At 41.0% G+C, this 15,554-nt stretch overlaps 1 protein-coding gene across 2 annotated transcripts in view; it reads left to right on the forward strand.

The window, feature by feature from the left end:
* The window catches only part of NTRK2 (neurotrophic receptor tyrosine kinase 2), a 208,409-nt gene that overhangs the window by 162,685 nt on the left and 30,170 nt on the right, over positions 1-15,554 (forward strand). For both annotated transcript variants that reach the window (XM_069776835.1, XM_069776828.1), the window contains one exon: positions 809-1,043. In XM_069776835.1, coding sequence (XP_069632936.1) covers positions 809-1,043 — 235 coding nt within the window. The remainder of the gene's footprint in view (positions 1-808; positions 1,044-15,554) is intronic.

Consider the following 15,554-nt stretch of genomic DNA (forward strand, 5'->3'; position numbering starts at 1 on the left):
GCTTTCCAAATGCAGAACGGCTATTCTTCTGCTGGAGTGTATACAAGTTTCTCATTCATCAGTCGATTATTGTATCTTGGGGACTTGCTAGGTCTTTAAAAGCTTGTATTTCTGAAGCTGTTTAGTTGTTCCAAATAGTGCATGTTTTGTGTCCTCTTCCTATTGTCAGGAATTCTTATCTCAGGCAGGACTCACCTTTGGTGATAAAATAAGCAAAAAGGGTTTCCTGCTGTGCTTTTGGATAGGAAATTAGAAGTGTAAATCTGAAATTGCTGCCCTTGTTGGTCAGATTGCATCTCAGAAGGAAGTTAGCTCTTTCTTCTTTAAGAAAAGATGGAAGGGTCAATGGCCTGTCTCCCTGTAGAAATCAAGGAATGCTGGTCATAGGAAAAGTGACGCTATGCATGCCACTTCATTACCATTCACTCTTACAGAGTGATAAGGTTTTCCTCAGTTACCTAACAGCTACATTTGCCAGTCTTTCTCCAGAAAAGATTACCAGAATAGAACAGGAAAAAGGTGGTGGTTTTGGACAAAGCAGTATTATTATGAATATATGTGTCTTAACTTCTGTAAGTAATATAACACCTGTTGTGTAATGCTCTTCATACCACCTGTCTTTCACGCAATGAAGGAAAACAGTAAATGAAAAAAGCCAAGATACAAATTTTCACCTATGTCATCAATGAATTTGTAGGCCTTTTTGTTACTATATTTGAGCAAGTTACTTGTGTGGTTTTAGGCTCACTAATGCCTTTCACCTCCCAGCTTATGGCCTATCACTTAATTAGCTTGTATTTTGGGGCAGGGCGCATGGACCAGATGCAGTACTGATGGCAGAAGGCAACCGTCCTGCTGAGCTGACTCAATCCCAGATGCTTCACATTGCCCAGCAGATTGCAGCTGGTATGGTTTACCTGGCATCACAGCACTTTGTGCATCGGGATCTTGCTACCCGGAATTGTCTAGTTGGTGAGAACCTACTGGTGAAGATTGGGGATTTTGGAATGTCTAGAGATGTGTACAGCACGGACTACTATAGGGTAAGTGAACTGCTGTAATTGGTAATAACCTAGGTCTTGTTCAGTCATCTTACCACATTGATGTGACTGATTCTGCTTTTACACTCAACCATCTGTCTGTCAGGTAATTTAGAGGCTAGCATATGGAGAACCTGGGTTTGACCTACAAAGTTTTGGTAAATTTGGAGATTGTTAATCAGAGTAGGATTAACATGTCCTGTTGTTTATATATGTTGGCTTTATATTCTAATAATAAATCACAGAAAGGTCTCTTTCTCTGGGCAGAAATTTTGCATGTTTGCTTGGCTTTAGTGAAGAAGAAGCAGGAGCAGATAAAAAGGAAGAGTGGGTAATCAAATTTGGCCCAACACTTTGAAGTTGTGTTCTTATATGTTCTTATATATTGCTAAGACAAATGGAAATTGTAACTTCTGTGTATTGTATAATGTTTCAGTTTACTAGAGGAGGTGTAAATACTGCAGAGCAGCACTGGACCAGTTACTTTACTTAGGAAGAGACGAGGTGAGAAATTGTTATATACACAGCACCTGAAAGGCTGTCAGTAGGTTTTTCCTGCTTGAAGTCAGGTCTTTAGTCCTACTGCTTATGGCTGAACAGTTGTTTTGTGGTGGGTAAGTGTAGCCCATCATCCTTGTTTATTCTGGCCCAGGCTGTTTTCCCTGAGTTACGTTGCCATAAAATTATCTCTGAAGTTTGCAAAGGGCTTCTAGGATCGCTCGGATAAACAGGACTGTGTACATTAATTACTGTTGCTGATGTTGTCTTTGTATTATGTGGCAAGTCATGTAGTTGGCAGCATTTGCTGTTTCCTTCCACATTTGTAATTTCATGATTGGAACTGAAGCTAAGGTGCCTGTGGCTTGAGGAAGGCAATCTGTGGCCAAGCTGTTAGTTTATAAACCCTAGAGTTTATCCTGTAAGACAAGCCACTCAGCATCTTTAAGCACATTTTCTATATCTGCCTCTCACATGACTTGTTGCCAGTGAATTCCTTATAGATAAAATGAAGACCTCATCCTTAGCCACCCAATTTGGGCTGCTGCTGTGTCCATAAAGGAGAGTGTCTCCTCAGCATCAGTATTTGTGGGATGCCCAGAAAGAGATTGTCTCTACATCCAGCTGAGGCTGGACAGGGCAGAGGAACCTACACACAAGAATTATTATTGGGTGTTGTTTCACTTAACATCTGAGAAGTAACAGTCTTCTCTGTTCTTTGTCTTTTCTTCCAAAGGCCAACCTAGTATTTAGTAAATATATGAGCCAGATTCCTCTTACATTTTGTTACTTTGGAAACTTGGCACTTCAAGCTATTTGGTCAGTGTAAAACAAGCATGACTGCACTTCAGAACTTGGAAAAATACACAGAACAGTAATCACTGCCTCTATTTGTGTTTGTGAGGACAGCAGTGAGCACCAAAGGCCAGGGTTTCTTGATTTTGTATCTGAAGTATGAGCAATACTTGTTGGGACTAGAGGCGCATCTCTGTTCTGTACTTCAGTGAGACTGGACCTGTTTACCATGTTTGTCATTAGACTTAGGAATGAGCTTAACATGCTTAACAGTAAGTGTTTGCAAAGGCCTTGACAGTTTGAGGCAGCATTTTTGAACAATAAATGCTCTGCTTATTTTTGGAAAAACTTAGTAACTCACTGCTGCAGAAAAAATACCTGCAAAAAGGGATGGAAGTTAAGTAAACCTATGGACTTCTTGGGAAGGACTGAGGCCTGGCACAGCATGTGATAGTGTACGGACTCTGGCATCATCTTACCTGCTCATGTACCTCTGGGTTTAATCCTTGAGTCTTACACATGAGCACTCAAGCAAAGCTTCTACCCAATGAAGCACAAATTTAGAATAAGACCCTTGACCTGGCGGAGGCAGTGGTTCACCAAAGGAAATTCTGGGTAACCTGGATAGTCCTTGGGTACCTCTCAAAAGACCTCATTCAAGGGGTACACTGCATTTCTCACTGCCTCTTATACAGAATCGCTCTTATCTTTCCTTCTTCTCTCCCTCTTCATCACTTTTTTTGAAGCCAAGGGAGGATCTGTGGGGTGCAGGGTGTAACAAAGGAGAAGAAAGGGAGTAGTGTCAAGAGGGTGAAATCATGGATGTGAGAGAGGGAACAAACAAGGCAGGAAAGGTAAGTATAGGGAGGTGTTACTAAACAAGCGTGAATGAAAGGAGAGGGACATAGAAAAGTGTCAGAGAGGATGAATGAAGATGTAAAGTAGCTTGACTCCATACAAGTTGGTGGTGTAAGCTTGCAGTATGATGGATGGGTATGAAACTTAAAGTTGGGTAGTTGCTTGTTCTGCACAGTGAGAAAAACAAGAAGGACCATTTATCTGGCTCCTGATGTGCCAGCTGGCTTCTAGCTGGTGCAGAAGAGGGACAACCGTGGCCTGCCATGCCACCATATTTCACAGTGATGGAAGTTACAGTTGAGCCTGTGAGGTTTTGGCCTGCCCTGCTTGGGCTATGTGTGGGCTGGTCAAAAGCTGGTCATGAAACAGTCATGGCTATGATGACTTTTCAGACAGTTGCCTGGAGATTTATATCCATGGCAGGCCTAAGCAATGAAACTGTCAGCGATGACACTGGGATGGCACTGACCTACCATACCTAATTGTTTATAGCAGGCTGAGTCTTTTTAACTGCTCAGGCTTAAGCACATACATAGAAGCAATTCCTCCCCAACCTTGACAGCTTTATCTGATGTTTGTTGGAAGGAATTACACAGCTCCAGAAAGCTCTTCAAGAAATGGTTCAGCATTTGTTTTTATTAATACAATGGAATCAGTTTTTTGGGATTCTACCACCCTGTCAGGATGTTAGATTTGCCCAAGATGATTATTTATAGCTTGCTTCTGTAAGATAAGGATGATCCCCAGTCCTTGTTCCCTGTTAGATTGTTAATGACATTCTGCATTGAATCAGCTCAGTTGTTAAGAGATGCTTCAGGGAAGAGAGGCAGAGAAATAACCCTTGGGCTGGGAATACATGTGATATGGGGCCCTGATTGCACAAGCTTTCCTTTTTCTCCTCTGTTCTTTTTTCCTTTCTTTTTCATCAGGCAGGAATCTTGTGGGTGGGGGGAGCCCTGGTGTACATGCTAGCATTCGGTGTAACAGCAATAGTTTTCAATAGTCAGACCAGATGAGCTTGGGGACGTGAAGAAACTGCAGTGGCTTTTCTTACCCAACACTACTGTCCACCCCAGGCCAAAATAAAACAACTGTCAAGTAATTAGTTTGGTCTGTGTGCCAAACAGCTCCAGAGACACTCTGTTGCACTGCAGTCCTTGTAGCACAGTGGATCATTTCACGAAGTTATTTACTTGCAGAGCTTAGGTCTCAGGTTCATTAGTGGCTTTTATTTGTTTTGTTGATGTCTGCGGTTTTTTATTTGGACTCCCGACCCCCACAGGTCAGGGTTTCCCATCTTGCCCTCTGATACCCAAGTAGTATGACTCAGCAGCAGCTTTCAGTGGCTTAAAGTATTGATACTGAAGCATGGGAGAACTACTTTGCTAATAGTCGTTCTTGCACACAGAGATAGTGTATCAGGCCCCTTTTAGGCTTCCGGTTCAGGTTTGCAAGTGGTTGCTTAGTCCTTGGTCTTAAAATACTTTTCTGCATTTCTTTATCATAAGCAAAAAGCTTAAAAAAAAAAAAAAGAAGATTGTCTTATCCCAGTATTTGGAAAAACTTAACAGGGATATGCTTTAAATATGAGCCAAGATTTTGGATGAAACTGTGATTTCACCAGAGTAAGCAAGAGCTTTGCCATTAACTTCATTAGGACCAGAATTTCACCCTTCCACATTTTTATGTTTGTCCAGTGCAGGATAGAGACTGTTTCTGATTTAGATTTATGGAGCTCAGTTGTGTAATCTCTATTTAGCTATTGTATAACTTACTTGCCTTTATGCAACAGCGCAAGAAACAGTGGAGAAAATAAGGACTCCTTCCTTTCCTCCACTTGTACAATCCGCACAAGGATCTGTCAAAAGACTGGGGCTGTTAGTGAGGTTTCCATCTTCCTTTAGGTCCAACTTGCCCTGAAGCGAGAGATGTTCATAAGTCACAAATTAGTTTCCTCCACTTCTGGTACAGATGGGGCAGAAGAACTCAAGTGAATGTGTTTCAGTATAAAGTCCAGTGACACGGTTTCACTTCAAAATCTTCTGCATATTTTGTAAGATGTTTTAAAGAGAGCATAGCGTGTAGGATTGGAAGAAGCAACATAGGTTACCGAGCCCAAGCCTTCCACTCTTGCAGGAAGCCATGCAGTAGGTGTTAAGGGTAGGAGGAGCTACAAGAATCTCAGACCTCCTCAAGACAAATAGAAAACTCCAACACTCATTAACACTTCAGTCCCTTCTATATGAGGCACCAAACCGCATAAAAATTTTAGTCGGCCAGTGGAAAAGAGGAGGAGATGTTAAGGGTATTAACAGTGTCCTAAGCCCCTAAAGAGAAGTTATGTTTGGCAAAAATTCCTGAGAGATCTTAGGAAGTCAGTCACACCCGACAGACAACGGGAGCGGACAGCAATCCCCATCAGTCTATCTCAGTGATAATTACCTTCCAAACTGGCAAACTGTGTAATGCTGTAAGTGCACAAGCCAGCTGCACCAGTCTGTGGCATTACTGCCAGTGGCATTACTGGGGTTTGGTGACGCCACTCAGAGCACATCTGGCCCTGTCACCTGTCCTCAGTGCCTCAGAGCAGTGTGGGAACTGAAGTTGACCAAGAGCCAGATCATACAGCAAGAGGGGAAACAAAAACGCAGGCGACTGATGCAAGTCCTGAAGAAAGACTTTAGTTAAATAAATAAATATGGAGCAGCCTGCAAAACACTGGCAGGCTTCTCCAATGTCTCTCAGGTATACCACAAAATTGGATAGCAGCAGTTTTGTGTCTCTGAAGCTTGAATTTCTAACTCCTGGATCACTCCTGTCCTGTCACACAGCCCCTTGCATCAAAGTAGATGTTGCAAATAAGTAGGATCCTGCTGCACGGGCTTTCCCCGGAAGGCTGCTCCCCAACCTCAATGGCTGCCAGTTTTCTTTTTTATCAGCAACGTGGCCAATGTACACCTATTTGATCACATTATTCTCTTCCCTTCCTAGTCTTTACCGCTCAAGTGTATTTAGAAAAAGTAGTCCTGTCACCTCCTGGGCTGTTTTGGAGGGTTAAAGGTGGCACACTGTCAGGAGAAAAGGGTCTTCATTTTTCTTCTCCTTATAGTAGCCTTCTCCCATGACTTCCAGTGTGTGAAACAGCAGATTCAGTGTCTCTTTCTGGTACAGACATCACTAGGACTGTGAGCAGTATTTTCCAAATGAGATTTTGTACGTTCTTGGATCAGAGGTACTTCCCAGCCTCTAATGAAAACGTGCTGCACAGTACATCCTAGACTCGCATAGCCTGTGTCATTGGCTCACAGTCACTGTATTCTCAAACAGTGCCCTGGGCCACTCTCATCTTCCACTCTTTCCAAATGAAGAACATCCTCTTTTTTTGAAGTTTTTTGTTTCAATCACTCAGTGAATGACTTTGCAGTTCATACTGGCACATTTTGTACCTCTAGTGGTGGAGAAAGATTGTTGTCTCTTATTTTTAGCTTCTTTGGTGGCTGCTTTTTTTAAAAATTAAAAATCAGGTCTTGTCTAATTTGGTGGTGAGTAAAGAACTAAAGAAACAGAATCATGGTACCAAAAAGTAAACAGCTGAGGGAGTGAGAAAGATTTGCAAGGAAGTTTCATAGATTTTTGTGGCTTCGTGTCTTGATGTTTTGTTTCTTGATCAGTTCTATTTAATGTTAATGTTAAGTGGATATTTTGGGAAAGGATGTCTTTTTAAAACATAGACTTCCCATGTGCTTTCAGTTAAGATGTGAGAAGTTATTATACTTCTTAGCCTCCCAGGAAGACTTCCAGAAAAACTAAGGATTACACAATTTGCTGTTCCAGGCCAATTTTAAAAATACCCAGCTTTCAGATCTTCTCTCTACACAAAAAGGTCAAACCCCCTTTTGAGAAACAGTTTTGACACTTGGGACTATTATAGACCTCAGCAAACAGTCCCAATCCAGATCTCTGCTGTTCCTTAGTGAAGTCAGAGTAGCAAGCAGTTTGAATGCAGTGAAACAGCATTAGTATTACAGTAGTGAAATGGCAAAGACCATCTTGCCTGCTAGGCATAGTCCTTCCTTCATGTGTGAGCATAATACTGTAGAATGCGGTATTTCTGGCAACTGCATAATACACTTTTCTGGTGACTCCCTATATGAAACATTTGCTAAAAGATAGTGCTAGTAAAATAATCACCAGAGAGTGATCTCGTTTAAGCTATTTCCAGTATGAAATGCCTATTTGCAAAGAGAATTAATGCATGACAGCAAGGGGCTAAAAAAAGAAAAGTCTGGTTTATCATTATTTGGGCTGTAACTAGCCAGGCAAGCACCACGATACAAATGTTTACAGTGAGGAACAAGCGTCTGTCTATTCTGAAAGGGCAATAGCAGCAAACACCTGCAGGTCTCAGCTGCCACTACAGAGATGAATACCTGTGTGTGGGAGTTTGGAGGAGGCTGCACTAAAGAAAGCAAGAAAGAGTTACTGAGAAGTCAAGCAGCTTGTCAAGGCATCCTCGTAGGTGTGTTTATTGAATTGTCACAGTTTGAAGGCACAGTTTGAAGGCTTTTTATTAGCTGCTATTTTTGCATCCATTGCTCAAAAGGAAATTATCTGCTTCCCTACATGGACTTCTCAGCTCTCCTCCTCCGTCAGAGGCTTATTGCATCATGTGTAGTGCTGGGGAGGACAGAGGGTTCCAGCAGCCCTGGACGACGTGCACAGATGATTACATGCAACTGGAAGCAATACAGGAAATAATGGGCCAGCTAGGGAGATGTAAATCCGAACTAGGTGCCTTGAAGTCAGTGCAGTAACTCTGAACTTAAAGTAGCATAATTACAAGCAGAATTAGCCCTAATGATTTTAGAGGGCTTTTAGGAGCTTCCTAAAGGTCACCACCATGTCAGCATTTAGAAAGTTGTATGCAGCAGGACACGGCTTTATCCTGATGCTAAAGGATTAGCAGCATGGCTTGATGTGTGTTACTACTTGGCCATGACAGAGTATATTCTGTTGTGTGCAGGAAGCATGCTCTTCCCCAGCTCTTACTTACACATCCCTGACTGCTGGTGTTTTGTCTGGAATTGCAGTTTTCTAACCTGCTCAGTTCTGCACAGAGAGGCCAAATTTAGCTTTCTCTCAAGCAAGTACAGTTCCATCTTTTTTAGCATGGCTACAGATGTAGTCACTTCCCAAGTGAAGTTTTCTCATCATCTTCACACCAGGGTCATTGGTCTTACTTATAGTTCTGTTTCCATCTGCTTTCACTGACACAGATCCTAAGAGGGAAGTCCAAGAAAGTTTTCCATATTAGTGCTAGGAGAAGAAACATCATATGTCCAGCATGCATAGTGTGCTGTATTTAACAGTGCGTTCTTACTAAACTCCATCTTGCAGGGTTAGTGACAAGACAGTAATACAGAAAATGAGATTTTTAACTGGGAGGTTGTGACATACTTTGTTTTGCTAGATTTAAGCCCCCTCTCACATGAAATGTGCAAGTGGGAAGCCAGCTCCACAGCTTCTAGAGCACATTCTCCTTCAGTCTGTGAGATCAAAGAGTGTAGAGAAGGCAGAAACAGAAAAACATAATGACTAGGTTGAAAAATGGAGCTGATTAAAAGACAAACTAGAGCAGAGAGACCTTGCTTCTGTGAACAGTTACTTGATTACCCATTGAATCTGGGCGTCTTAATTATTCCTTTGTAAATCCACCCCCACTAGATTTACACCAGTGTGGTTCTCATGCAGGATGTCAAGAAATAGGTTCATCTTGAGAAAGTAAGTTCAGCCAGGAAGCAAGCTAGAAACATATGCCAGAAAATGCAGAAATCCTGTTGAACCACACTATAGCTAAAAGCTCTGAATCTATGTCAATCAAAAAATCAAAGTGTTTGGAAATTTTCAAATGGAAATTTTCCCTCTGTTTGCTCCTGTTAAAAGCTTTGAGAATTTACTGTTTGGTCCCATTTTGGTTATAAAACAGATATTACATTTTTCAACTGGGTGGAAATTTTGGGTTTCCCACCCCATTTTTAAAGCATTTTAATGATGTTGTTTTCAGCGGGGTTACTCCTGCTGTATGCAGTCTTTAAGATCCTTAGGATCCATATGCACGCCTATAGAATAGCAGGAAGTTTACACAGTCAGCATCACCGGTGGCTGACACAAGCTTTTCTGTTGAGGGGCTCTTAGCACAGATGTTCATTAACTTTAAAAGTCCTTTTAAAATTATATATACAAAAACTGAATCATTCTCAAAAATAACCACACATATGGATATAAATTGCAGGAAAGCAATGATTCACACATTGAAATTAGCTTTACGAACTGCAATTTGGAGAGCTTTGCAGAACTCTGATCGAAATCGGCTCATTCCATTAAGTAGCAGTATAGCCTTTCAAAGCCATTTTTGCAGGTGCTGAAATGACTTGACCACTGTTTAGACCTTCAGTGCATAAGAGGGCAATGTCTTTAATCCCAATCCTGTTCAGCATTTGCTAGATTGTAGTTGGATTATTAGTAGAGGCTTTTTCTGTTGACTTTATTAGAGCCAGCGTTTTGTCCAGGGCTTCAGAAAGCGAAAAGTTTACAGGCAACATTTTCTAGACACCAGGCATATAACAGCAAGAGAAATGATGAAGTGATTTCTGTAGTTTTTCTTCCTGGTCCAGGTCTTTGTGCAGACTGTTAATGCCGTTTAGTAATTGTGGAGAGGAACAATGTGTAAATATCTGGAGAGAGAGATACTGTACTGTAGTGCTACAGATTGCCACTTTTGGCAGGAAATCTGCAAAGCAAATGACAGAACTCCAAAGGTTAGCAGCTGAAGCTGTTGGCTTTGTGATGTGTGATGCACACAGTGTGAGGAAAAGATGATGTGGGAACAAAATGAGAAAAAGATCTCTGTGAACACAGTCAGAAACTGGAGTGGCAGCTCCTGGCTGCTGCAGAGCACTGATGCACTTGTGCGACCGTGCAGCTGCCCCCACTGATGGTGTGGAAAGCACAGAAAGGCCACCCAGAGGGAGCAGGACTAAATGGGAGTTCTCCTTTGAGGACTGGTCACAGAATCAGCTCCCAGCAGAGTCTTTGCAGGCTTCCAGCTGGAAGGTTTTCTTATGCAAATGGCCTCTCTTCTTGCAGTAAGGAAAGCAGTTGCTAGGCAGTTTTCCTAAATATGCATTTTTTTTTTCCTGGGCCCAAAGAACAATGGGCACTCTTTTGGCTCACAGAACTCAGGAAGCACGGAAAGGAAGAACTAGACAATTAGACTATGAAGTGCTATGCATAACGGGATGGATTGAGAGGATGAGAGGACAGCATCAGCTAGTAACAGAGCAGAGCCTACAAATCTGGCTCTCATGATCGGTGCATGCATACCAAAGAGCTACTGATGGTGAGTGGAAATGGGGAACAAGGGAAGCAGTGTGTGATACTGCAGGTCATTTAGGTCTTCACTGCTCTGTGGGTCCTTTGGCTGTCTGATGAAGCACCAGGCCAGCCAGGCAGCTTGCATGTGTCCGCTCCAATATGGAGGGGAAGGGAAGTCATTAATGAGGACTTGGGTCAATCTGAGCCTGTTGGCATCGGTGGCAGAGAGCTTGGACGTGCTTTAGGTTACCTATGTAGTTGTAACACATATGCCTTTGTGAAGCCTTTTCAATATCAGACATCATGAACGGTACTTAAGTTTTTGACAAGTTGTCAGGAACAGCTCTCCAAGCTTCCCAAAAGGGGAGGTCCCCAGAAGTAAGGTCATTTTGCGTCTTGCAGGCTCAGGAACTTTGTAATTATACTGCAGAGATAACTTGGGTTTGCATTAATCTAGTCTTACATAAAATGGAGCCCAAACACTTAAAAAATGCTGTCAAGCTTCTAGCTGTGGCCTAACTTTAGGAAGAGATGAAGGCCTGATTTAAGATGAGTGAGGGAATATGCATCTGGTATCAAGGACAGATAAAAAATTTAGAATAAAGATCATGGTGACTCAAATACTTCTGTCTCCATCAGGTGTGTAAACAAATCCGCAGAAGAAAAGCCATATACGCAGGAAGTTATTTCGTTCTTCCCCGTGTACTGAAATGCTTTCAAGAAACATACCTAGCTTAATACCCTTGAATATACTTTCAGAAGTTACTGTTTATGTATCCCTTAATAGTGCCCTTGCAAAGCTGCTGTCCAGCCCTTGAGGATTTGATGGGCTTGCATTAAATTTGGTATACAACCAGTTCCTACCTCTCTTTGCCAGTTCTTCTCATCCGGGCCTTCATACCGCAATAGTGATGTCTCATGTCTTTGATTTGGGAGCGGAGTCAGACCCTTTTAAATGCTCAGATAGAGGTACCAACCCTGAGAAATGATGCAAATGAAGTTACAAAACTATTCCCTTATTTAGTCTTATATCTTTGTGTTGTTCTTCGATGATACACAAAAGTTGCCTTGTCTATTTTCAAGCTATTCCCCAACACATATTTATGTTGCTCAAAAGTTTAACGTGCTGAGTAGATGAGCCTTAGTTTAAAGCCTATGGAGGCATAACATTGGTCGAGTTACATCTTCTCTCTTTGCTACTCAAATGTAGTTAGCTTTTAAATTGTATTTTAACTCTTGATTTTACCTGGAATAATCATGCTTTTGATTTTCAGTGGCATTTTTTTCCTTTGTGACAAGGAAAAGAGAAAAGACTGAGTTTGGTTTTGTTCGCAGAGCTACATTCCCATATGCAGGAACTCTGCAAAATTGGTTGAAACTGATCCAGATGGGTAGCAAAGCATATGAAATCAGAATACTTTTTGACGTTAATTTTACTTCTGAGGAGTTTGCTTAAACCACCTTATTCAGAGTGGAGTCATGAAGAACAGTGATATGGTAGGCCCCAGGTTAGAGAAGCAACTTAATGAATGGTCAGCAAGGATTTTCGAGAATCTGTATCCTTGCTGATGTAGATAAGACCAAACCATTTTCAGCAACATTACAGAAAATACATATGCTGCCATTTTTTTCCACACCAGCAATGCTACAACATTGCTAGCTCTAATTATTAAAAGAAATCATTAGTTTAATCACTTCCCTACCCACCAACTCAGACAGCTTAAATTCTTACATTAAGCAAGCAAACAAATGCTGGATTTTGAAAAGTGTCTTTTGCTTCACGGGCCCTTTTGCTAAGGGCAAGAATTGTGAACAAGGAATATAATTGGGCAAGATATATATAAGCAGGAGGCTAAAGAGCCATTCAAGCAAAAGGTCATTACTGGCTCAGAAACAAATGCATATGCACTGGCATGATTGAGAGTGTAAGTGAGAATTTTGTAAGTATAAGAAGTCTGGAAAAGCCCTTTCAGCAGGAGCAATGCAGAGCACAAACAAGCCCAACTATTTTCAAGGTAGAGATGGATACACTTTGGAAGAAGCTTAAATGATAGCCACCTGTTATACCTGGGGCTCATCAAACCCCACTTCAATCCTCTGTTCCATGTAGCTGTGTTCAAGCTTTTCTCCACAACTGTGAGTCCTGGAAGGGAACATTTGAATGTCATTTCAATTATTCACATAATCACATGCTTAGATGCCAGGACTTTAAGAAAGAGCTATAGTGTGAGACTTTTGATAATAGCGTAAAAGGCTGCAAATCTACATGTACAAAAAATAATGAGCCATTTTAATAAAAGAGTACATAGTGAAAATAAAATAGATTAAAAGCCATTTAGAGATAAAGACACCCTGAGATTGTGATACTTTAAAGCACAAAATACTGCGGTTTTTTCCTGCTACTATTGAAAATGAATATGATTTAAGCAGTTAGTTTTGTAGCCTATACAATTTTTGTAGAAGACAGAAAGACACTGGTACATATTCAAAGAATGAAAACTTGTCTAGCTTCCAGACCAATGAGTAAACTGGCATTGACATCACTGGGCACAGGATTTTTACCTTTATTCTTATCAGCTGCAAATTTTTAATGGCTTTACATCTGTTTTCACTTCTGTGTTCACTGCTGTATCTAAAGGGTGAAAAAAACCCACATCAGCCTGTGATCCAATCCTTGCATGCCACACCATGAAGCAAACAAATGCTTTGCTGGAAATGTAGGTTGGGGTTTTTTCAACTGATAGGTAAAATGTGATGCAGTCTGAGCCTCCCTTAGGAGATTATTTTATAACATCATTTAATCCATTCCAAGGTGTGTGTGTGAAGGGAGTCCTTCAAATTGTTTTATGACCTGCAAGATTATATGTCTATAAATCTGGATATAATGATGTACACAGACGGGGAGAAATCTTATCAGTGCAAAGAAATTACTCTCATTTTCTTTCTCTTTTTCTCTTACATTTTCTTCTTCTTTTTTTTTGGTGATATAATTTTAGGAAGATAAAGAAATGTTCGTTAAATAAATTGCCAGATATTCTCAGATAACACATCAGTGATGCAATTGATTCACTGCCAGTATAAATATAAAGGGCGGGAAAAAAAAGAGGCAACATGAATGACAGACATGATGATTCCAAATAATTTGTCCTAATGTTTTTGTCATCTACCTTCCTCATAACTGCCTTAGCCCAGACCCACAAAATAAAAATGTGATGTTATCTGGAGAACATAGGTTCTTTCCAGATTGATTTACCAGATGCCTGTCACCACCAAGTCACTTTGAAAGGCTAACTGATAGACTGGGCTTTTTGCAAGTTACTGCTCTGCATGCAGTCCTTTTGCAGCTGATTATGCTGCCAATGTTATTTTCTGATGGTGAGATTTAGTGCGGCATAGCTGGCTGGCAGTATCCTTGTAGGAGATTTTTCTTGCCTGTGAGCTAAGCGAAGGGCAGGGTCCTGCATTCTTGGCAGCCTGTCATATACATGAGCTGTTTGTTTTTTAGATTCAGCAAGCAGAGTTTTAAATCATCTTTAGCAAAACAAGACACAGAGAAAAAAGAGAGATCAAAATAGAACTGAATATTTCATGTCATAATTTTGGCAGCACGTCTTGTCTTGTCTTCTACATTGAAAGCACCAATGAAAAAGGGAATTTTGCAGTTTTCAGTCAAGTGACTTTTCCATGGTCCTTGAGTATCCACACATATTCTAGGACTGGTCTCTCATGCCAGAAAGAATGTAGCGTTGAGGACTTGTGTGGGAAAAGCATAACTACGTTAAAATGAAGCTCAGTGCCAATACACAGTGAGTGGAATGTGCCCCTTAGCAGAAAGCTGATAGATACTACTTGAATCTACAAACAAAGCTTATATATTGTTTAAGATATACAGGCCCAATATTGCCATTTTCTGCAGCAGGGAATCTGTTGGGAGTGATCAAAAGATCCATTTTACACAACTCCTACCTGTTTGCATAGGCACGCACAGTTGTGATTTTTTTTACATCAGTCATGCTTGGAGGAACGCACAAATGTTTCCACTGTGTTTGGGAGAGGGACTAAAGGGTAGGTTTGGAGCTGAGCCAGCTTGTATATGCCTACATATTATGCAATATTAACCTTCTTGTTTTCTGTCCTGATCAGCTTTAGTTAGTAGAATAAAACAGTAAATAGAAAAGGAGGAAACTGAAGGCTATGCTGTACTCCACACAGTAAGAAGCCCTTCAAATACAGCTTTAAGCGCAGCTAAAATGGCATAAACTAGGAAATACAAAGGAATTTCACAGAGAGGCTTGTACGGCTCCACTGTACAATGTGAGACTGAAGGTATGTCTAGTCTGCAGGAGCTGCTTGCTCTAAAACTGTGACACGAGCTTGATGCAGACTGCAAAGCTGTTCAGAAGCAGGATGAATGCTCCTTTTCTGGGACATACACTTCTCAGCCTGTGCTAGTCACAAAGTCCAAGCTAGCTGCTTTAAAGGTAGCTTGTGTTTGTATGTTCTTAGGTATGTCATTAGGGATATGGAGAACAGCATTATGTTACTTAACACAATTAATCAGAAAAAAAATATGGTTCGTTCCTAGTTATTCCTTTTAATCTGGCAGTATTTTACATCATCTTAATAGGTTTCTTTATGGTAAAAGGCAGCAAAAATAGAAAACAAAACAGGAATAGATCTGGATCTGTTTAGCCTTCAGGTATACATAAAGTAGGCAATTACTCTGTGCCTGTAGTTGAATAATTTCCTATTGTAAGTGAAGCTCACAGGGTAGTGATGGACTTAAAAACTGCTTGGGATTCTCAGAATTCCTGGCTTTGGAATGAATAACTGTGACCTCAAAATTTTGGAAGTACCTGTTTTCTTACTGTCCTACTGCTGTTTCAGAGGGTCAACTCTGAGAAATGGAGGGAACTAGTTGTTAGGATCAGCTTAAGTATTGGGGAAATATGGATTTTCTTTAAATAAAAGTGCAGAAAGTAGTTGGGA

The sequence above is a fragment of the Haliaeetus albicilla genome, chromosome Z (genome assembly GCF_947461875.1).
Source record: "Haliaeetus albicilla chromosome Z, bHalAlb1.1, whole genome shotgun sequence".
Lineage (NCBI taxonomy): Eukaryota > Metazoa > Chordata > Aves > Accipitriformes > Accipitridae > Haliaeetus > Haliaeetus albicilla.